Here is a 24,004-nt window from a genome sequence, read left to right on the forward strand (position 1 = left end):
TGTTCAGCATTTCCCCAAACAGTGATTCCTATGTTCTGTTTAATTATTCATCTTCTGATTTCTCAGTTTTGTTTATTGAATGATTATGAAAAATCTTTACTGCCCTTAAGTTTTTTTTATGGTTTGTTTCAGTCGTAGGCTACACTTTTTACCGAATCTATTTTTCCATGCTTTCATACTTCCTTTATTCGATTCCCCTTTCCCTTTATTTCCCCCCCTATGTTAACTTTCCATTCATTTCATTTTAATGACCACGCCATATATCAACGACAGATTTCCAAGTCTTTCATGTGAATCCCCCTCTTTATTTTTTCACTTCTGCCGGTCATTAACCCTAGATTTTTTTTACTCTAATCCTCATTATTTCCCCTTCTCTCTCTCTCTCTCTATTGCCGTTCGATTGCTCCCATTTCTCCCTTGCATTATTCAGCTCTCTGTATGCCTTCTCTTCTCTCTCTCTCTCTCTCTCTCTCTCTCTCTCTCTCTCTCTCTCTCTCTCTCTCTCTCTCTCTCCATTGCCCTTTGATTGCTCCCATTTCCCCCTTGCATTATTGAGCTCTCTGTATGTCTCCTCTTCTCTCTCTCTCTCTCTCTCTCTCTCTCTCTCTCTCTCTCTCTCTCTCTCCACTGGCCTTCGATTGCTCCCATTTCCCCCTTGCATTATTCAGCTCTCTCTCTCTCTCTCTCTCTCTCTCTCTCTCTCTCTCTCTCTCTCTCTCTCTCTCTCTCTCCATTTCCCCCATTTCCCCCTTGCATTATTCAGCTCTCCGTATGTCTCCTCTTCTCTCTCTCTCTCTCTCTCTCTCTCTCTCTCTCTCTCTCTCTCATTGCCGTTCGATTGCTCCCATTCCCCCTTGCATTATTCAGCTCTCTATATGTCTCCCCTTTTTTTCACTCTGTCTCTCTCCCCTCTGCGACCAGCACGACGTACATCAGTGACGGCTTGTGGCACAGGCTGGAAGCGCACTTCAAGCCCACTTACATGGAATTGAGCGTCGACGACCGCATTGAAGACCAGCCGACCCACGTAGGGGAGAACAAGTTTTTCGACCTCTCCGGATACTTGTTCGTGGGCGGGGTCGAGGTCAACAAACAGGCGAGGGCGGTCAGTCAGGGAGCCCGGAACGGGGATAAAAGGTAAGGACGCTATAACAAAACAATATATATATATAAAATAAATAAATAATATAAAATAAATAAATAAAAGGAAGAGGTCAGTTTCCTCTAGGGTGGATTGGCGAGTGATTCAGAGTTGCTGAAGAAGAAGAATCGATTTCGCTAATTATGAGATTAGAGTCAGGAGAACGAAGCTCTTGAAGGTAAATGTGAAGAGTTCTTTACCGTTGTTGATTGGTCAATGGCTTGTTTGTGTCATTACTATTATTCTAATAATAATAATAATTATCATCATTGCATTTCATGATATTAAGAGGTCTGCTTCCTTTGATGCTTCTTTTTTACGGGTAATTTTACCAATTGTGAATTCAGACGCAGATGTTCAAGTGCTTGATGGAAGGGGGGAAAGCTGTAAAACTGTGGAGACAATGGAAGCCTAATTTTCTGAGAGAGAGAGAGAGAGAGAGAGAGAGAGAGAGAGACTCTAAGGGGAAAACTGGCCCTGAAAAAGCTTCTTATAATTGGTGGATTGCCTTAATGATGAATTAATTCGGCATATTGTCGAAATACAGATGAGAAGAATTCGAATAATTTGTACAATTAAATTTTGAAAGAGAAAACCACAATATTAATACTTCATATCTAAACAAAGTAAAAATACAATTAAAGTGATTCTGTGTTACATAGCTAGTCAGGAAAAGGAATAACTATGGAAATCACGAAAGAAGAATCATTTTGAGCTAGGGATAGCATTCTATACATATGCTGTTACATGATTTATCCTTCTTTAGGAAAATACTCAGGAATACTTAGATGCTGAAATCTATAGTAAGTTTTGAAATTTAGCATTTTCAAGTGCTTTATGATGGGTGAAATTTAGAAAAAATTAAGGTCTCACAAGTTATTTGCTGCGTAACGGTATAATTAGGTAAGATGAATATTGTTGAAGCATTAACAAACATATGCATGGTTACTTTCGTTCTGTGAATACTATATTAGAAAGAATAGAAGGCACAGTATGTTTTGTGTTCATGTAAATGTATCTCACAGCGTGTAAGAAGAAAATCTCTCTCTCTCTCTCTCTCTCTCTCTCTCTCTCTCTCTCTCTCTCTCTCTTACACACACACACACACACACAAAATCTCTTAACATGTTCTCTCTCTCTCTCTCTCTCTCTCTCTCTCTCTCTCTCTCTCTCTCTCTCTCTCTCTCACACACACACAAAATCTCTTAACATACACACACACACATTCTCTCTCTCTCTCTCTCTCTCTCTCTCTCTCTCTCTCTCTCTGTCACACACACACAATCTCTCTCTCTCTCTCTCTCTCTCTCTCTCTCTCTCTCTCTCTCTCTCTCTTACACACACACACACACAAAATCTCTTAACATACACACACACACTCTCTCTCTCTCTCTCTCTCTCTCTCTCTCTCTCTCTCTCTCTCTCTCTCTCTCTCTCTTACACACACACACACACACACACAAAAATCTCTTAACATACACACACACGTTCTCTCTCTCTCTCTCTCTCTCTCTCTCTCTCTCTGTCACACACAAAAATCTCTAACATACACACACACACGTTCTCTCTCTCTCTCTCTCTCTCTCTCTCTCTCTCTCACACACACACACACAAAATCTCTTAACATACACACACACACGTTCTCTCTCTCTCTCTCTCTCTCTCTCTCTCTCTGTCACACACACACTCTCTCTCTCTCTCTCTCTCTCTCTCTCTCTCTCTCTCTCTCTCTCTCTCTCTCTCTCTCTCTCTTACACACACACACACACACAAAATCTCTTAACACACACACACATCTCTCTCTCTCTCTCTCCTCTCTCTCTCTCTCTCTCTCTCTCTCTCTCTCTCTGTCACACACACACACAATCTCTCTCTCTCTCTCTCTCTCTCTCTCTCTCTCTCTCTCTCTCTCTCTCTCTCTCTCTCTCTCTCTCTCTTACACACACACAAAATCTCTTAACACACACACACACGTTCTCTCTCTCTCTCTCTCTCTCTCTCTCTCTCTCTCTCTCTCTCTCTCTCTCTCTCTCTCACACACACACACACACACCCCCTTACTGAATGACAAGCTATCTGCTCTGCCACCAGCCTGGAAGGGTGCATCCAAAAAGTCAGCATCGGAGAGCAGGCCATGAGCTTGGGTCAAGCAAGGGTCACGTCAGGAATCAAAGCAGGATGCAGATGGGCCTATCCCTGCCTCAAGAACCCTTGCGTGGACGGTGCCAGGTGCGTTCAAGAGGGCACAGACGGATTCAAGTGCCACTGTGATTTGGCACTGTGCGTCAGACAGAACTTCACTACGGCGTACAAGGTCTTTACCAAAACTACTTTACCGTTTGATCTCGAAGTAAGTTTTTTTTTATTTTTTATTTTTTTACATGAGTTCGTCTCCATTAACCTACCTTTTTTTATTCCCGTTTCTCCCGTCTGTGTTATATATATATATATATATATATATATATATATATATATATATATATATATATATAAATATATATATACATACATACTGTATATATATAATATATACACATCATATATATATATATATATATATATATATATATATATATATATATATATATATATATATATATATATATTTGTATATTGTATATAAATATATATATATCTATGTGTGTGTATATATATATAATATATTTACTTGTCTTTCATAAAGTCTTGATACATGTACCTGTTTATTATTTTGGTTGATTTAATTATTGGATTACTTCTTGCTACAGCCCTCTACTTTAATATTTGTTTACAATTCGTTTTAAAATGTCCAGTCTGTCTTTGTCGAAGTTTGTATGATGTTAATTTCCTCAAAACTTTGTTTGCTCGCTTGTTCATCTTCTCCGACTTCCTATATCTATGAATTTGTGTTTTTTTATCATTTTTGTGTATGTCTTGGCTTGCCTTCCTATTATTTCATTTGCCTGCTTGTTTAACTTGCTTCAGAAATGCAAAGAAATTTGAAAAACGAAGAATAAGGTACAAAATTGAGTGATATATGCTCGACGAGAGGTCTTCTTTGATAAAACCTTGAACAATATATTACCTTTCCTCCTTCTGAAACTTTATCCCAATTTTGTTTTTAACTCGTTCCATTTTTCTTCTTCTCTTCCGAATTCAGGTCCTGAGTCTCACTCCCATGGAGGTGCAGGAGGGAGGTCAAGCCCTTATTACACCAGATCATCTGCATCTCGTCCTTGACTTTGAAAAGGTACAATTTAGTTGAAGATTTTTGCCCGGGCAGGTTGCAGGTTATATATATATATATACCATATATATATATATATATATATATATATATATATATATATATATATATATATATATATATATATGTGTGTGTGTGTGTGTGTGTGTGTATGTATATATATATATATATATATATATATATATATATATATATATATATATATATATATATATATATATATATATATATATATATATATTCCGAGTTATATTATACAATATTTTTCTACGACTTAGAATTTTTTTGAAAATATATATATATATATTTTACCCATATACTGAACGGTTATAAAAAATTGCTTTACTTAGTCAGATACTTAGAGAAAACAAACAGTGAAACACCTCAATACACATCTCCCCCACTTTGCAGTATGGCGTCAGAGAATCCGGAGTTCTATTTCACGTCATTACGCGGCCCGCCAGAGGCCGTCTAGACGTCCAAATTGGCCGACGTCAGGAAGACAATATTTTCACCTTGCTCGACCTCAACCACGACCGGGTCACTTATATCCACGACGGGTCAGAGACTACGGAGGACTCCATCGTTCTCGAGTTGGAGTTGGTCACCCGGACCGGGTACATTCTGCCTTCGTATCTGCAGGTAAGTTTGACCTTTGTGGACTGAAGCAATAGAGGCGAGAGTGCTACCTTTGTCATTTTTAATTTTTTATGTATTTATTTATTTTATTTTATTTATTTGTTTATTTATATATATTTTTTTATGACTTCACTTCACGATACAGTTAATTGATTAGTCTTAGGGTGCGTCCACATTACGGTAAAACATGTCAAAAACACTTCGGCAACATACCGCAAACACATCACAAAGATGTTGGACACAAGTCAAGGACTTCTTAGTAGTCCTAATTATAGTGTTTCCATTATCCAGCATTTGCGCCGAAGATTCGTTGATTTTTTTTTTTTTTAAACCTGTTTAGGATATATATTCGGTAACTTATCGACGTGTGTTTGTGACCTGTTTTATTGTAGTATATGTTTGTATTTTGGATTTCAACCTGTTTGTGATACATATTCGGTAAGTTACCAATTTGTTTATGACATGTTTTGCTACTTATATCGTAGATGCACCTTGAGTCACAAACATTGCTCTTGAAAGTGCGTTTTGGTAAAACTGAAGACAACTGCCGCGGCCTGGTTTCCGCCAGTCGCTGACTGGAATATTTACTCCCCTGTGTTTACGTTTATGTTATTGTTTATGTTTATGATATTTACCGTCTTTAGTTCGTGTTTTTGACGTTCATCTTCAAAGGGCGTGTATAATATGCGGCGCCCATTTTGCCTGTAAACTGGTAGTTATCCAACGAGAGCGCGCGGTAGTAGTCTTCAGTTTTACCCATGTTAGTATTGTGGAAACATATCAAGCATAAATAAGTATTTCCATACGGTTTCTCCACAGAAATCCAGTGTCTTCCCAATATAGCTGTAATTAAATAATCTTTCGCTCCCCAGTCACGCCACCGCTTCGTGCTGCCCGTGAGGGTGAAGAGCAAAAACGACGTGCCTTCCATACAGCTTCCTCTGGGGAAGGTCATCCGGCTGGCTACGGGAACGGCCAAGAAGATCACGCCGGAAATTATTAACGTCATTGACAGTGACAGTCCGCCAGAGGTGCTCAGGTAACCGAAATCTGGGAGTCTCGACTTCTTCCTCCTCCTCCTCCTCCTCCTCCTCCTCCTCCTCCTCCTCCTCCTCCTCCTTTTCTTCTTCTTCTTCTTCTTCTTCTTCTTCTTCTTCTTCTTCTTCTTCTTCTACTACATTTTGATCTTGTCTGTGAAAACATCGGTTTGCTGTTCCAGCTAGAAATGGTCATATTTCTTCTTTTGTCAGTGAGGTTTATGTTACTTTCTTCACAAATATGAATGTTGAAGCTACGTCTGATACCGCTGCCGTCAAGATTCATTATTTTGTAGTGGATTGTTTCGTTTTATTTTGTGAGCATTATTTGTGTGTTAGCGTAATTTTATCAAAAGCAATGCAAAATTCAAATGATTTCGGAAAGGCACTATACTACTAATATATGAAGTTCATTATATATTACTTTTTTTAGTTCAGTGCTTCCTGAGTGTTTTCAGAACGAATCATATATTTTCCATTTTTTGGTTTTTTCTGTCGATAAACTCATTTTACAGAATTTCTCACCCCTTTCACTCGACAAATAGAAAATATAAACTGTTAATGGACGTATTGCAAAAGTGGAAGCGAAATTTTTGTCTTTATTTAGCGAAATAACCTTGTCACCGTACGCTCAAATTCATTTCTCAAATCTAAAATCGATCGGTCTTGGAACTGTCAGTATACTTGATTTGTTAAGTGATTACAAATATTCCCCTAAAAAGGAGTTTAAATAATTCTGAAAACACAGAAGGAGAAAGGGTGATAAAGAAGGATTAAACTCAAGTTCGAGAACCTCCACGTAGTTCGCAGTTTGTTGGAAATGAAAGACTGAATATTGAGTTTCATTTCTGCATTAACAATTTCTTGGGAGTCACTGTAACTTTACCTTGCTAGATATTGGCATCGTCATTCTCTCAAGTTTTCATAACTTGATGAAGTTGCTTAAATTATCTGTGCATCATCCATTATCTTTGAAATGTGTGTTTACCAGTTATTCTGAAAGATTAAATTCACTGCAGAATGGTAAATTTAATAACTATCGTTTTCATAACTGTTATTGTTATTACTACTATTTTAATGTATTGCTGTAAATTTGTATAATTTATTAATAGTTTTTTTTTATGGTTGGGTCTTGCTAATTTTTCTTTACAATTTCAGGATATCAGTTGTGAACCTTAAAGAAAAGGATGGAGGTTACATTCAGAACTCCCAAGCCCCTGGAAAACCCATTTACTCCTTCACGCAAGAAGACATAAACCAGGGTTTGATATCTTACGTTCATCGTGGCGAACCAGACAATAAAATTGCTCTGAAAGTGTCCGATGGCATTGAAACTGGTGAACTGACCATTTTAAGAGTGGCAGCCTTTGACCTTCAGGTGTATCTGGTCAATAACACTGGTCTGATCATGACTCACGGTAGCTGGGCTCTGATAACCCCGAGGAACCTGTCGTACACGACCAATGCTCCTGAGCAAGAGCTGGAAATAAAATTTGACATTACAGAGTTGCCGGAATTCGGTGCTGTCCAGAGGCTGCGAGGGAACGATCGGTGGCAGAATGTGAACCAGTTTAGCAGTCGGCAGCTGGAAAAGGACAAAATTCGCTACATACACACGACGAAGGAGCCGAAAGTCGATGAATTCAGATTTAAGATCTCCGCCGGCGAAGAAAAATTCTCGACGGAGTACACTTTTCGCATATCCTTTGTTGCCATGGTTGTAGACGTCATCAGAAATGCTGAACTGTTGATTGACCAGATTCAGGAGAGTTTCATCTCAGAAGGTTTCCTCCAGAGCGTGACGAGACCAGATCCAACAGAAGATAAGAATATCATCTACAGCATCATATCCTCCCCAATGTACGGGTCTCTGTATTTGAGCTCAGGGGACCTAACAAGACACAGACAGATAGAAAAGGGTTCTATATTCAGCCAAGAGGATATTGCTAAAGGTCGCGTAAAATACAAATTACATCGAAAGAGCTATTCAGCTCTCCACGACTCTTTCCAGTTCAAGGTGTCCAGTAATGGACGGTCGAGTGATATTAAAACCTTTAATATCAGACACACCCCTCCAACTGTGGATGCGGACATTGTAGTTGAACGTTTGGATGTCCAAGAAGGGTCAAGACAGAAGATAACAAGCAAGTACCTCCATATTGAAGTGAAGGACATAGAGGAAATAGTGTTCAATATCACAGGTCCCCCCAAGCATGGTTCAATAGAGATCATTGACGAATCTCTCGTTGTTCCAACGAGACATAACGCCTCGTTTTTCACATCAAAAGAGCTCCAGTCAGGCTCAGTCTTCTACCAGCACGATGACTCGGAATCAACTAAAGACAGATTTCACTTCGTTGCCTTAGCTGCAGACCCGGAAGTGGATTTCCAGTACGTGGGCATCATGCACTTCAAGATAATCATGATTAACGACAACCACCCCATCAGGACGATGGAAAAGGTACTGAATGTCGTTACTGAGAGTGAGAGAGTCGTCACCTCGAGTGACCTCCAGTATACTGACCCTGACCTTGACACGCCACCGTCACAGATCCAATACACGCGCAGGAAGATCCCAAACGGCGACTTTTTCAACGTGGAGGACAAATCCGAACCCGTTTTCATATTCACCCAAGAAGACATCGACAAGAGACGCATCATTTTTCGCCACAAGGGGCCGTCTTACGGGAAAGCTGTCATATCGGTCACGGACGGCCACCTGTCGTCCACCGGGATCTTGGAGATCGTGGCCTCGGAGCCCTTCATCGAAATCGTCAACAACAGCGGTATCATCGTCCCGCGAGGCCAAGAGGCTATCATCTCGAACCACAACCTCAGCGTGGAAACCAACATGAACGCCTGGGGAAACGCCATCTCGTTCCTCGTCACCAAGCCGCCGAAATATGGGAACCTCAATATCCAGGGCCAGAGCGGTACCCACTTCACCGAGAGTGACCTCGTGAGCAATAACTTGAAGTACTTGAATAAAGGAGATCCCAGCTTCAAGGACGAGTTTCGCTTCCAGGCGAGAGTTGGGGATACCACGACGGATGGCATCTTTGAAATTAAGGTAGTTTACTGTAGTCATATTGAAATAGTTAATATAGTCGGCATTACTTCATATGCAGGCACACTAACTATTATTATATTCGTGTGTCTGTTATTGTGTGCTTGAGTTTCTGTGTGTGTGTAGAAAATCTGTGCTGATGTGCAGAATATATATATATATATATATATATATATATATATATATATATATATATATATATATATATATATATATATATATATATATATACCGTATATATATACACATACACATTGCACAATATCTGTAGTAAGCTCATTAATTGATAAAATTCAAATTATTGTTAGGACAGAAATCAAAATACGAAATATTTTTATTCACATAGTATAAATTATATTGTTTTTAATTCTCAGCAAGTTTACATAATGTGTAGCCGAGTGGTAGCTTTATTAATGAAATAAAAAAAATTAGGAATATGTTATAAAAAAAACTTAGCCGTTTGACCTTAGCCTGACCTGCCTTACGATTTCAGTTTCAGCTCTGTTTGAATAAACTGTTCAACAGAGGTTCGTCTGTATATGCACACACAATTTAGAAGGTTGTTCTTATGCGGCGAATCCATGTAGAAAAATCTTATAAAATGGTAGAGAGAGAGAGAGAGAGAAGGTACGATTATGCTAAGAAGATGAGAAACGGGAAAGCTGAAAGCCTGATATAATCTCTTACTCTTATTCACTTGGACTTCAAGGATTAAATCAAACTAAATAAAAACCAGGAAATATTAATCTGACAGCAGCTTCCATTTTTCATTTTCATTTAAAATTTACATTTATAAGTCTCCTAAGGTGCGTATCTAGTGGGATTACTTACAGTTGTTTAAGATGTAATTATGATTTCTGCAGATTTAGTAGTATTTCGTTCCGTTCTTCGTTTTTAATGATTCGTACCCTAAGCTTCAGTTTACATTAATAGTGTCGTGGTAAAAGTACTCATAAGAGAATTTCAGTTGAACTGTATTAAATATGTTTTTAAAGATATTTTTTAAATGCTAAAGTTTTATTAGAAACTGGAGCTAACCGTTGCGCAAATAGAATAGAATAAGGCGTGATTCATGCACGCTCCCAGCTGGAATTTAACATTCATTTATGCTGAGTGGTGAATGTTTAATTGCTCCAACGAACACACACACACACACACACACACACACACACATATATATATATATATATATATATATATATATATATATATATATATATATATATATATATATATATATTTATACATATTTATATTTATATATATATTTATACACATTTATACATGTATTTATATGTATATATGTATATGTTTATATGTATGTATGTATGTATGTATACAGCTGTGGAAAGCAACTTGTTTATCAAAACCCTTTTAGTTTATTTCACTTGGATACTTTGCATGCAGTGACTAGAATAAGAGCGACTTAAATAAATGGTATTTTGAAAGTGAATTAATGTTCTTACTAGGATATACTCTAAATAAAAATTATCATCATCTCCAAGTACAAATTCAGTGTAGATTAGATAAGTAGGTGAGAGAGAGAGAGAGAGAGAGAGAGAGAGAGAGAAATTGTGCCGCTTTGATAAGCATCAAATAATAGCTCGGTTAATCTAGCATTAAGTTCTGGACGGTGGCCTCATCCATCCTCTTTACCTGGCTTCCGCAGGTGTACCCAGAGAGCTACTGGGAGCCACTCGTGGTCCTCAACAACAACACGGTGAAGGTAGAGGAAGGGTCGCGGGTGACGATAGACCAGACGGCCCTCAAAATTATGCACCCCAATATTGCGCCCTCCGACATCACCTACGTCATCGTCCAGAGGCCCCAGAATGGATATTTGGAGGTTGACGTCGGCCAGACCACCACTTCCGAATACTGGGACGAGGATTCCAGTTTGCTTAAACCCGAGGTAAGTTTAATTTTGGCTGTTCCGAGTCGCGTTGAGAGTCTCTCTCTCTCTCTCTCTCTCTCTCTCTCTCTCTCTCTCTCTCTTCTCTCTCTTTTCTCCTTTCCAATTTTCATATGCATTAGGAGGCAAATCTCTATCTCTCTCGTTTCTAATTTTGATATGCAGTAGGAGGTAAATCTCTCTCTCTCTCTCTCTCTCTCTCTCTCTCTCTCTCTCTCTCTCTCTCTCTCTCTCTCTCTCTCTCTCTCTCTCGTTACTAATTTTCATGTGCAGAAGGAGGTAAATCTTTCTCATCTCTCTCTCTCTCTCTCGTTACTAATTTTCATGTGCAGAAGGAGGTAAATCTTTCTCATCTCTCTCTCTCTCTCTCGTTTCTTATTTTCACGTGTTGTATGCGGTAAAGTTCTCTCTCTCTCTCTCTCTCTCTCTCTCTCTCTCTCTCTCTCTCTCTCTCTCTCTCTCTCTCTCTCGTTTTGGATTTTTAGATGCAGCAGGAAATCATTGGTTTGATCATTCGAAGGCAATGTTAGCTTTTTTTTCTCTTTACAACTAGATATTTTAAATGTCGGTAACGCCATCTGCAGTCTTTTTATTCTTAATTCTAAAAATATCCTCATACTTTTTTTTAGGAATGTAAGACAGCTATTTATGCCTGAAGGAAAGAAGTGCGATATACAATTTAGAGTTGGCTTAAATTATAATGCAAGTATGATAGTCCCTTTTCTATCTAACTTTGGACTCTCAAGATCTGCAGAGGTCTTATAAAAAAAAAAAGTCAAACATTCCATTGAGCTAATAAGTAAGATTTAATGTACATTTATTACACTCTATCCTTGCATTGAAAGAAGGCATAGAGAGAGATAACAGGTACAGAAGATAGATTGCAATCGAATTTTGAAATGGACCAAATTACAGATGTTACGATATGAATGCAGATAAGCATTGCAAAGAATTATACAGCCCTAATTCAGATATTACGGTCTGGAAGGACCCGTGGTTTTATATGTACACAGAAAGTGACTGTGTTTCAGAGAAAGATAACAAAACGCGTCCATTTTAGAGCTTTTAATACAGAATATGAGAAAATAAAATGACTTGTGTACGGATGAAGCATTTTCACACTAAAACAACAAACGTTTGTTGTAGCTGTATGGCACTTTTCTTTCTAAAAAAATTTCGAAGTTTAAGCTTTTCTGGAAAAAGACTGGAAATCACAACAGAATACTTTTTTCTTTGTAATTCCTACAGGAAAAAGGGAAAGGGGATGTTAAATAAATTCTCTCTCTCTCTCTCTCTCTCTCTCTCTCTCTCTCTCTCTCTCTCTCTCTATATCTATCTCTCTCTATATATATATATATATATATATATATATATATATATATATATATATATATATATATATATATATATATATATATATATATATATATATATATATATATATATATATATATATATATATAGAGAGAGAGAAGAAAGACAATGTGCAACAGGAAATACGACTTGTGGGAGTTGTATTTGAGAAGCATGAAATGTTACTAATAACATCCGCTGAAGGTGAGATTAATATTAGTTGAAATACAGTTTCATATTTAGTATTTCACGAGGAAGACCGTCAATGATACAAAGATCTTCTCAGGGAAACGTAAGTTGTGAAGATCTTGTACTGGGCGTTATTTATGCACGTTAAATAATGCATCCGTCAAGGAGAGACATTTTACGCACAGGATAGTAGTAAATTACGCATTACGCATATTCAACAGCGTGCACGGAAGTGTTGCGGGTTGGGAATTTCAACCTGAATTATTAAGACGAATCCATATTAATGAAAACGTCGCCGCCGAAACTTCGTCCTTGTAAACAAATTCACATGTGCTAAGAGAAGTTCGAAAAAGGGAAGGAAGGGAGGCGAGTAGCATTTTGGGGAACAGTAGTAATTGAGGTCTCTTCAAAGGAATTTCTTGTGGTTTTAACTTGAAGATAAAATTACGAAATGCCTGTAGAGGTGGGAGGAGACAGATAAGTGCAGTTGGACTCATGACAGTAAGAAAGGGAAAAAACGCAAGGTTTATATTATTAGACACTCAAGGTAGAACTTTGGAAGATCATTCAGTAGTTAACACCGCATTCAAGCCACGAGCCAATTAGGCTGTTGATTAAATACAGGACAGAGAGGAACAAGACCCCTAGATTTAATTTTTCTTATTTTTCCCAGTTTGCGATTGATATCCGTGATAAAGCATATCTACAATCATAGGAGGGAAAAGAAATTAATCTACAAGACATTGATGTCATACATATATTTGTTATGCTGAAAGCTTTCCGCCTAATGAACCCTCATAATAATTTCTGTAATTGAATGACCGACAGTTCACCATGTAAAAATGTTGGTTTGAGCCACTCGGGTGCATTATTTCTGTATCGAAATTATCTAGAAAGTTTCGTCCAAATACGAGCCGTACTGTAGACAGAACTAAACGTTCTTAAATGCCTACTCGATCACCAAGCTGCGTCATCTTATGCCCCAACTTTCATCCGTTACCTTAGGTGCTTAGTAGCTTCTTTGAACTTCTAGCTCCAGGATTTACCTCCCAGCAAAGGACAAATCCTGCAAAAGTTACGCATAGGTCTCGTTATCCTACATTGTCATCATAATAATACCCAAAGTTCGAAGGATTGGTCATTGGCCCATCGGTGACTTTCAAAAGTTATCGCATAAAAATTCGCACGCGTTCCTGATCTAGATCGTATGGCTTGATATCATATGATTTAAGAGAAATTCGTGGGAATTTCTTCGCCAAAACAATGAGAAACGTTTTATCAAGTTTCATCGAACCAGATGTAGTCAGGCAAACCAACATTAGGTATTTTTATGTTGATGGAACAAAACTCGCTATTTGGCGAGTCTAACTACGAGAGAATAAATCGCTAACTATTGTGTAAGCTTTCGACGTTGGTAAATTCCATCCTTTAATAAATGAATAAATGCAGCTTTCATTTGTGTCGTTTGTAAATAGGAATCTCTCTCTCTCTCTCTCTCTCTCTCTCTCTCTCTCTCTCTCTCTCTCTCTCTCTCTCTCTGTAAAAGTACAGGATTAACAAAACAAACTTTGCACAAAGCGAAAATTCACTGAATTTTTCAGAACAATCTGTCATTTCATGTTGCGCTGAGAGAGAGAGAGAGAGAGAGAGAGAGAGAGAGAGAGAGCCGCACCGGTATAAAAATTTCCCTCTGTGTTTGGAAAAAACTGTTTTAGATCTCCCTGCCAATTAAAGCGTAATGCAGCTAGTCACCATGGACGAATGTTTAATTATTAAAGCCATGCATTTTTTCTTCAATTTTTTTTCGTTTAATCTTTTCAGTCACTTTCAGTACAAGTTCAAAACCATTCTTATGGCAAGGGGGAGGGGGAATGTAACGCCTGAAAATGACAATCTCATTATCCAGATGTCGTGCCTTTAACAATACTGTCAAATTCTTTTCCTCAGCATCTCTTTTTTTTTCGTATTCTTAAGACTAAGGGGAACCACGTTAACTGACCTTACCAGAATATATTTACCTCTAGATTCCTGATTTCATATTGCTCCAGGTTACCTTAAATCAGCTCCTGTTTTCAGCGCGAATTGGAGCTAAAAGTGAAACCATTCGTTACTTTTGATACTTGACATTTTCGTCATTTCTGTTTTGTTAGATTAAAACATTCCATCGCTGTGTGTGTTTTTGTTTTTTGTAGTGATACTTCGTTTTTCGAATGAATGCATCCGTAAATTGAATTCAGCAAAATTGGAATATCAAAAGCTCGCTACACTTTCGAAAATTAGACTCTTTAATATGAACCTCGACATTTTTGTTTTTCCAACCATGAAATTCTCATGGCCGAGAAATGAGGGCAATATTATATATATATATATATATATATATATATATATATATATATATATATATATATATATATATATATAATATATATATATATATATATATATATATATATATATATATATATGTGTGTGTGTGTGTGTGTGTGTGTATGTATATACATTGGTGATCCTGCACAACACGGAGCGATTATGCAAAGAATATGAGGAATACGAAAATCAAATTGGTGTTTCCTTTTTCTCTTTTTTATGTATAATTCGGAAGCGAATAGAGAGATGCTGAGAGAAAAAGCGTTTTTTTTTTTTTTTTTTTTTATTTTGTTTGGAAAATAGAGTTTTGTTTTCGGGAAGAGAGAGAATTTTTTTTTATATTGTTTGGAAAATCGAGTTTTGCCTTCGGGAAGAGAGAGAGAGAGAGAGAGAGAGAGAGAGAGAGAGAGAGAGAGAGAGAGAGAGAGAGAGCATTTCTTTTTATTTTGTTTAGAAAATCGAGTTTTGCCTTAGGGAAGAGAGAGAGAGAGAGAGAGAGAGAATTTTTGTTTGTTTGGAAAATCGATTTTTTTGGGGGGAGAGGGGAGAGAGAGAGAGAGAGAGAGAGAGAGAGAGAATTTTTGTTAATTTGTTTGGAAAATCGAGTTTTTTTTTTAAGAGAGAGACAGACAGACAGACAGAGAATTTATTTTGTATTTTGTTGAAAACCTAGTTTTGTTTTCGGGAAGAGAGAAAAAGAAAGAGAGAGAAAGAGGAACTTATTTTCTATCTTTTTTACTTTCGGTATGGGGAGAGGGAAAAGAGTAAGGCTTTATTTTTTTTTTTTTTTTTTTTACTAGAAGGAGATAGGCTTCTTTTTTTGCTTACGTTTTGTTTCGGAGAGTGAGACAAAAAAAAAAAAAACAATAAACTTGCTTAGCAAAATTACACAGGAACTCAATCATATATGAATGAGACAAAAATAAGAGCATTGAAGAAGAAAAGCGTAAATGTGAATAGTAAAGTGAATAAAAAAAGGTTAAAAGTATGGCTGTGTGTGCCCTCAGAGATGGGAACACGAAACTGAAATATAGAACGCCACGGAGCAGAGGTTACGTCATACTCGAACGTAGAATATCAGAATGGTACACCTTTAAATTAGAATAGGAATTTGTTGAAATTTCCTGGATATATTTCTTTTTAAGTATTTTAATGTTTTTTTCTGACACATTTAATGCTGCGTTGGTTTAAGCCTCCTATAGCATCGATAACGAACCTTTATATAATCACAGATATTATTATTATTATTGCGGTAGATGAAACCTATTCACATGGAACAAGCACACAGGGGCCACTGACCTGAAATTCGAGCTTCCAAAGAACGTTGGTCTCAACCTCCCACCGCAGACCCCAGACTGCGGCAGCAACTGATCATGATACAGATCCTTGGGGGAGGCGCGAACTCGCGACATCTGATCGGCATGTCATGACACTAGCGACTATACCAGCTGACCAGCAGACCACTTTATACTGGTATAGCACTATACCAGCTGACCAGCAGACCACTTTACACTGGTAGTTCATATAATACAGAATTGACCTGCAAGATCATGTGGCTTCAACTGTCACCAGTTCGAAATTCAGTCTCAAACTCATTAGCAGGTTCAGTGAGCTGTGAATGGGTTGCAGGTCATTAGTGACTCACAGTGATAGTATATATATATGGAACATGGTACTCTGCTTTCTCAAGTCCAAGACGAGTATAAACTATTATCTTGCAAAACCGTCCCTTTGTTTGTGCCTCATGTATAGAAACTCTTCTTACAGTGAGATCATTTTTTGTTTGATAATAGGGGCGAGTGCTTGCTTAAACTGGAGAGAGAGAGAGAGAGAGAGAGAGAGAGAGAGAGAGAGAGAGAGAGAGAGAGAGAGAGAGACTGGAAGTCCAACACGATGACATACAGCTTATCGTTGGAAAAATATTAATTAGGTTGAATCGAATAAGAGTTTAGGATCGTACAAGCGACAGATTTAATTTGTATTTTTTTAAAAATAACAAGAAAACTGCCCTTTCACTGATGAGGTGCAGAATGAAGGGTACCCATTCAATAAGAATTTCTGTCAGTTAACGAAAGCTTTTATGCAGGTTCATAGTCAGAAGTAACCTGTTGTCTAAAGCAGCAAATAATAATAATAAAAAAAAAACGAAACCCACAAACAAATTCAGAAAAACTTCTTTACTCTTGAGGGAAAGAATGGCGCTCGCCCTTCCAGAAACGGAAGGTCATAGGACAGAGAGATATATACGCTGAGTACCAAGATATCCTGAGCATAGAGACGCTTGTAAAGAGAAGGGTTAATCTACACTGTTCCCCTTTCGAACTCTTCACGATGTCCATAAAGTGGTTTAGAATCTGAGTACATGGTACTCTGCTTTCTCAAGTCCAAGACGAGTATAAACTATTATCTTGCAAAACCGTCCCTTTGTTTGTGCCTCATGTATAGAAACTCTTCTTACAGTGAGATCATTTTTGTTTGATAATAGGGGCGAGTGCTTGCTTAAACTGGAGAGAGAGAGAGAGAGAGAGAGAGAGAGAGAGAGAGAGAGAGAGAGAGAGAGAGAGAGAGAGAGAGAGAGAGAGTCCAACAACGATGACATACAGCTTATCGTTGGAAAAATATTAATTAGGTTGAATAGATAAGAGTTTAGGATCGTACAAGCGACAGATTTAATTTGTATTTTTTTAAAAATAACAAGAAAACTGCCCTTTCACTGATGAGGTGCAGAATGAAGGGTACCCATTCAATAAGAATTTCTGTCAGTTAACGAAAGCTTTTATGCAGGTTCATAGTCAGAAGTAACCTGTTGTCTAAAGCAGCAAATAATAATAATAAAAAAAAACGAAACCCACAAACAAATTCAGAAAAACTTCTTTACTCTTGAGGGAAAGAATGGCGCTCGCCCTTCCAGAAACGGAAGGTCATAGGACAGAGAGATATATACGCTGAGTACCAAGATATCCTGAGCATAGAGACGCTTGTAAAGAGAAGGGTTAATCTACACTGTTCCCCTTTCGAACTCTTCACGATGTCCATAAAGTGGTTTAGAATCTGAGTACATGCGGCGTATTGCCGCGAGAAGGATTGTTTTGTTGAAATACTGAGCACAATTCTGTGCTTTACGTTTGGGCAGACTAGATTATCTCAAGTCAGGAAGTCATCCTGGTTTTATAGCGCTTGTACAAATTAAATTTTTATCGTTATTATAACCTAACACAGATATATGGTTATTATTGTTAAAAGAAGCCTGATTATAGAATGTCGATTCTGCTATTTTATTTTTGGGCAAATTAGATTAACTCGAGCCAAGGAATCATCCTGGTGTTCTTGCGCTTGTAGTGCAAATTAAGATTTTATTATCATTATTATAACCTAACACAGATATGGTTAATATTATTAACAGAAACCTGCTTACAGAACGTCGAAATGGGAGGAATGCCGCCACCGAAGACCTCAAATTAGGTTATAAAAGAGGCATGCGGTCGTTGATTCTCTTGTTATGGCGAATAAGAACTGGTGTCATTTTCGTTTTACGCGCGTCATAAATCTGCTGCATCGCCGTTGAGATAAGAATTTGACTCTTTTATATCTCTTATGGGATCTCTTGGCGCGGTTGTAAACCATTGGTGCCATGAAAATAAAAGGGTGAGTTGCCAGGAGGAATTCATTAGGCTTTTCTGTACTTCAATATCAAAAGTATGGAAAGTAAAAACAGAGAGAGAGAGAGAGAGAGATGTGGGGAACAGGATTACCTTAGAAGGCAATTTACTTTGTCCTGTCACGCAACATTTGATTGTATGTATATATGTATATATATATATATATATATATATATATATATATATATATATATATATATATATATATATATATATAGAGAGAGAGAGAGAGAGAGAGAGAGAGAGAGAGAGAGAGAGAGAGAGAGAGAGAGAGAGATGACAAGGAAGATATGTTTTATTCTCTTATCGACCCTCCTTTGGATATTGTTTCACCTTCGGTCACATTACTTACAAATTCCATTTCAACTTTGCATCCTGCGTTTTTTGTGACACTTCTCTCCTGCTTGCTGACTCATATTTCACAACTTAAACCTTCACGTGTAATGCCATAGGGCATTGCTTGTCTTTGCCTAGTAAATCATTAAATAGCTGAATTTGTTTATTCAAACTGGAACCTGATCGCATACAGTCTAGTTTTGCTATTTTCCCTCATACATCTATTATTGCCCCAAATCATTTATTTTTGCAAATTTTTTTATACTGTTCCCGTGTAGTGTCAGCTCTTGACCTTGTTTAGCAATATGTACTACATTTTTTATTCTGGCTACGCCCAATTTATTTATTATTTTTCCCTCTGTTGCCATTCTTGCGCACAGTACGGTACCATCGGCGTACAGCAAAAGTCAGAATTCCTTTTTATTTTAACCTTTTTAATTAAATTTGTCAGTTTTAAAACCAGCGTTCACTTCCAACATTCGGTATAAGCCTTCTCATTTTTCTTCGTTGGTGATCGTAAGCTTGCTTTAGGTTTAAGAATATTCACGTGATGCAAAGGTATTTTGGCTTCCTTCCCACCTTCCTTGAGCTGGCACGAGCCAGGTTGCCGTTTCTGTAGCATGTCTAACATCACGAAACCAAACTGTAACTTCCGTCTTCCAACTCCCCCCTTCCTTTTTTTCTTTTTAAATATATTAATATTTTATCCTTTTGGAGCTTCGTTAAAAAATTCATGGTGTGTTCCATATAAATGCCTGGTAATGTTCAATAATAATAAAGATGATATAAATATAATGCCCTTGTCACCTGAATGTCATCGTATGTTACGAGTTGTATAATTTTATTGCTACCATTGCTCTGTTCTTTCCTTTTGTCTATTTTCTTTTCTTTTTTTTTGTATAGATGCTAAACAGTAGACCAAAAGATGTTATAAACCTCACCACATTCTATAGACTACCCTATAAACTTCACCACTTTTCATTCGGTATTACTTCCTTCTGTAGATAACTTTGGTAACTTCCCCCATCAGGTGGTATAAGGTAAATCAACTTCCTCGTGTTCTAGTGGCTTCCTTGTCCCAGCTGGCGTCCTTCGGGGCCCGTAGTTGTGCCTCCGTTATTTATTTCATTAACGCCAGCACTCTCTTCTCTTCCCGTGGTATTCCTTGGCAGTCATGATACGCCTTCGAAATTTAGTTCTGTGTGGCCAAAAAGTCCTTGGAAAATATGCGATTCCTAGAGACAATTTTTCTCGAATTTATAGAATACTACGACATAATGACAGAACAACGGAAGTTTATGAAAATTAATATTTCACGACAAAAATGAACCTTGATTTAAAAGAAATCTTTCAAGTCGGTTTTCTCACGATACTTTTGCAGCATGTACTGTACAGTTAGGAAAAGAAAAAATATGGCATTCAGTGTCTATTCTTCAGGTATTTTCGCTTTCTAAAAGTGTATCATTCTCCTTTTTTTCCTTCATTTCTTTCAGTTGGTTATTCTTCACTCTGTGTTATAGTAATTTAATTTTTCATGATTCTCGATATCTGATATATATGAAAATCGCTGTCCTCTTACTTATTTTGTTTATAATTACGTGTAAAAAAACTACATTAACGATCTCAATCTTTCTCTTTCCTTAGGTGAGCGTGTTCGACCAGGCTCTCATCAACGAGGGTAGAGTGCGGTACGTGGAAACAGGAACCAATGTGACCACAGATCACTTCGTGTTTGATGTCACCAACGGCATCTCTAGTCTGTCAAGACTGGTGTATACAGTACAGGTCAGTAAAACGTCTTAATTTTGTGTCTTGTTTTGATGTCTCGATATATGGTAGCTTGTCCTTGCTCTGGGTTTTGGTAGAGCTCGTTTTTTGACAGATGCAGATGTGTATAGGCAGTAAATCAATGATTTTAATCTAAGTCTTTCTCTTAACTACTGGTCTTTTGTGACCGGATTTAGGCAAAAAGTTGGGAGGTTTTACCATAATCGCTTTTTATAATTGCTTCATACATCTACACAAGAGCCTCATCAGCAACATTCATTCCCCTCCAATGTGCTTTGCATGACATCCACCGTGCATGTGTGCCAGTTTTTACAAGATGTAAAGAACTTTAATGCAACATTTTTACAATCACATGAAATCAGTATTTGGACAGCCATTTTCGCGTTTCATCGCCAAACATTCAGTCCCGATTGTATTTTAAAATTGCCAGCGCCAGAAACTGTTTGCACTCAGTCCGTCCTCCTTCACTTTTTACTTTCCTCTCCCTGTTAGTCTTGCTTATTTCACGGCCAACTTGCAAGCAGTTGATTTCATCATTCTCCTCTCTTTTCCTCCTTTTCAAGAAAGTTTATCGCCACCTAAAACAGATTTTACTAGTGTATTACGTGTGTGTTTAAACTTCGCAGACTTTCTTCTCGCGCTTTATTTGTCAGCCTCGGCGGAATTTGTGAGACTCTCTCTCTCTCTTTCTCTCAACCATGGAATCAGAATTCGATCTTTTTCCTTGAAAATCCAGCATGCTCCGGGTGATTTAAGCAGTGAATATGTACTAGGTTGTTAGTCGACCTTTGAAGACCAAAGTTAGGTGTGATTGAGAAAAGAAAAATATATATATACATATATATATATGTATATATATTTTATTGATCAGTGGTCTAGTAAAATGTACGTTGAACAAAAAAAAAAATAAATTTTGTTGTTTCAATGATGAGATGAGGTTCTCTCTCTCTCTCTCTCTCTCTCTCTCTCTCTCTCTCTCTCTCTCTCTCTCTCTCTCTCTCTCTCTCCAATTAGGTAGACCGTGTCTACTTCACCTACGTTTCCATACTCCCAAATCGACCGTATCCATTCAACCTTTTACTAACATAATGCTTCCAGCCACAATATTATCGTAAATAACAATTTATTGACATTCACGGGTGACAGAAGACCAACCGCTTCGACACTCCCAAAGAGAATGCTTCATCGCTGGCAAATTCAATCTCTCCACAATTTTTCCGTTTGCAGCCGAGTGTCCTTGAGTGTTCGTATTGTTTGACATCGTAAAATCGCGATAACATATCGCAGTGTATTTCAAGACTGGATAACTGCGTGGAAATCTCAGGAGACGGGCGGAATCCCCAGCGAGAGAGATTCCAAATATCGGGACAGAATTCTGGACTGGAATTCTCGCTCCGAAAACGCAAGGAAGCACAACGGGTCCCTTTCACAGAATCGTTGTTCTTCGGTGTTGTCAGACGAGGAGGGAAGGGATGTTTTTAGGCCTCAGAGAGAGACAGAGGCTCAGTGTTTCTTGATAGTCAGTAGGAATAGATGAAAACAACATATTTCGGTAGCACTGCACTGGATTTTCTTTTCTTCAAACGTACGAGAATAAAACGTTCTGCATATTTTTCCGTTCATGGCGACCCGATTCACAAATGAATATTCATTATACTGTGTTGTTCTGACTGTACGACATTGGTCTTTAGTGCATAAATGTGATTATTTTGATATATATATATATATATATATATATATATATATATATATATATATATATATATATATATATATATATATATATATATATATGTGTATATATATATATATGTATATATAGATAGACAAATAGATAGACACATTTAACATTAAGGGAGTAGGGCAAAAAAAGGTGTCACCTTAGTGGGCGATTCGGTAATGACGTCACGCATTACTTATTCACGCTTCTCAGGTGACACCTTTCATGACGCAATATGAATATTTCAAGAAAAGCTCGACTGTTGAGCATCTGTAGCGCTATCCTGTGTGTTTCAGTTCATAGTGAATACAATTGTTTGTGTGAAATGGATATATACCGGTGGATCTTTGCCAAGTAATATTTTTCTTAATATTTTTTCCCCGTTTATGAATAGGCGTTCAAAGTCGTTGACCCTTGTTTTGTCGTCGAGTTTCATGCAAAAATAAAACAAATAACGAATGTCTGCAAATAATGCCTAGCCCACCACTAACTCAGAACGCCGAAGTAATGTTGAGAGAGAGAGAGAGAGAGAGAGAGAGAGAGAGAGAGAGAGAGAGAGAGAGAGAGACGTATTTGCATCATCTGATCTTGCATTCACGTCAACGTTTTACCAAGGATCGAACCGTAAGTGAAAAATCCCTTTCCTTTTGAGTTATAAAAGATCTGGAAACGTCATTTAAATCGATAAACGTGTTCGAATTCGGTATTCGGGAACGGATGTTTATAGGCTGCGAGTTTGTAAACAGATAAAAACTTTTTTTTTCCTTTTTTGGGCGAGACTTAGTCTTATTTTGTTGTTTCATCAAAAGGAACATCAGGGTATGAAATTGCTTTGACTTCTGGAGAATACGTTTTTAGGTCGAATTTCGTTTCCATTTTTTTTATTTAGTTGCATAAATAGATAATGATCAGTGTGTGTCAGCATCGCCAATGTGTGACAGATTTGTAATAAAATTACGGTAAATCTGATGCGTTTTCGGTATTTCAGTCTCGAATCAAAGTTTACCATTTTCTTCAGGCTAGAAATTCTCGTCTGTAGTTGTTTCCGTAATCCTATGAAACTATGCAGTGACTATCACTATCCTTATCAATTATAAGTTCTTTTAGACAAAAATTCGGCAGTACCTTTCTCAGTGTAATCTCATTTTGATCCTCTCTTAAGCCATACCCTGTAAATTTGACGAAAATACCCATCACAGTATACACGAAGGCAGATGTCAACAGTATTAGGTTTTTTAATCCCCATTCTTGTGTATTAAAACTATGGCATTTCAGTTTGTAGCTCTTGCAGTTCAGGCCTGAATCAGCGTGAAAAGCAAACACGTCTTCATAGGGCTGAATTTTTGACTATTGTTGAATATTGAGCCTGAGGAGATTAGGAATAATTGCTATGCGCAAGGTATGTGCTTGTTAGGCGTCGAGATTGCTGACTCCTCAGTTGATGCACAGTCACGTGGGGAAAATCTAAAAAAAAAAAATAAATAAGCTATATTTTGTAAGTGGAGACGAAATAGGTATTCTCCTTTGTGTTCCCAAGTCCAAACACTGTTTGTCAGAATAACAGTGACAC

At 37.5% G+C, this 24,004-nt stretch overlaps 1 protein-coding gene across 1 annotated transcript in view; it reads left to right on the forward strand.

Annotated features, from left to right (window-relative positions):
* kon (chondroitin sulfate proteoglycan 4-like protein) overlaps nucleotides 1-24,004 on the forward strand; it is a 194,472-nt gene that overhangs the window by 138,890 nt on the left and 31,578 nt on the right. The window contains exons 8-15 of the mRNA XM_067121778.1: nucleotides 922-1,137; nucleotides 3,233-3,491; nucleotides 4,281-4,370; nucleotides 4,779-5,009; nucleotides 5,879-6,045; nucleotides 7,202-9,113; nucleotides 10,780-11,022; nucleotides 20,571-20,711. Coding sequence (XP_066977879.1) covers nucleotides 922-1,137; nucleotides 3,233-3,491; nucleotides 4,281-4,370; nucleotides 4,779-5,009; nucleotides 5,879-6,045; nucleotides 7,202-9,113; nucleotides 10,780-11,022; nucleotides 20,571-20,711 — 3,259 coding nt within the window. The remainder of the gene's footprint in view (nucleotides 1-921; nucleotides 1,138-3,232; nucleotides 3,492-4,280; nucleotides 4,371-4,778; nucleotides 5,010-5,878; nucleotides 6,046-7,201; nucleotides 9,114-10,779; nucleotides 11,023-20,570; nucleotides 20,712-24,004) is intronic.

The sequence above is a fragment of the Macrobrachium rosenbergii genome, chromosome 20 (assembly GCF_040412425.1).
Source record: "Macrobrachium rosenbergii isolate ZJJX-2024 chromosome 20, ASM4041242v1, whole genome shotgun sequence".
Lineage (NCBI taxonomy): Eukaryota > Metazoa > Arthropoda > Malacostraca > Decapoda > Palaemonidae > Macrobrachium > Macrobrachium rosenbergii.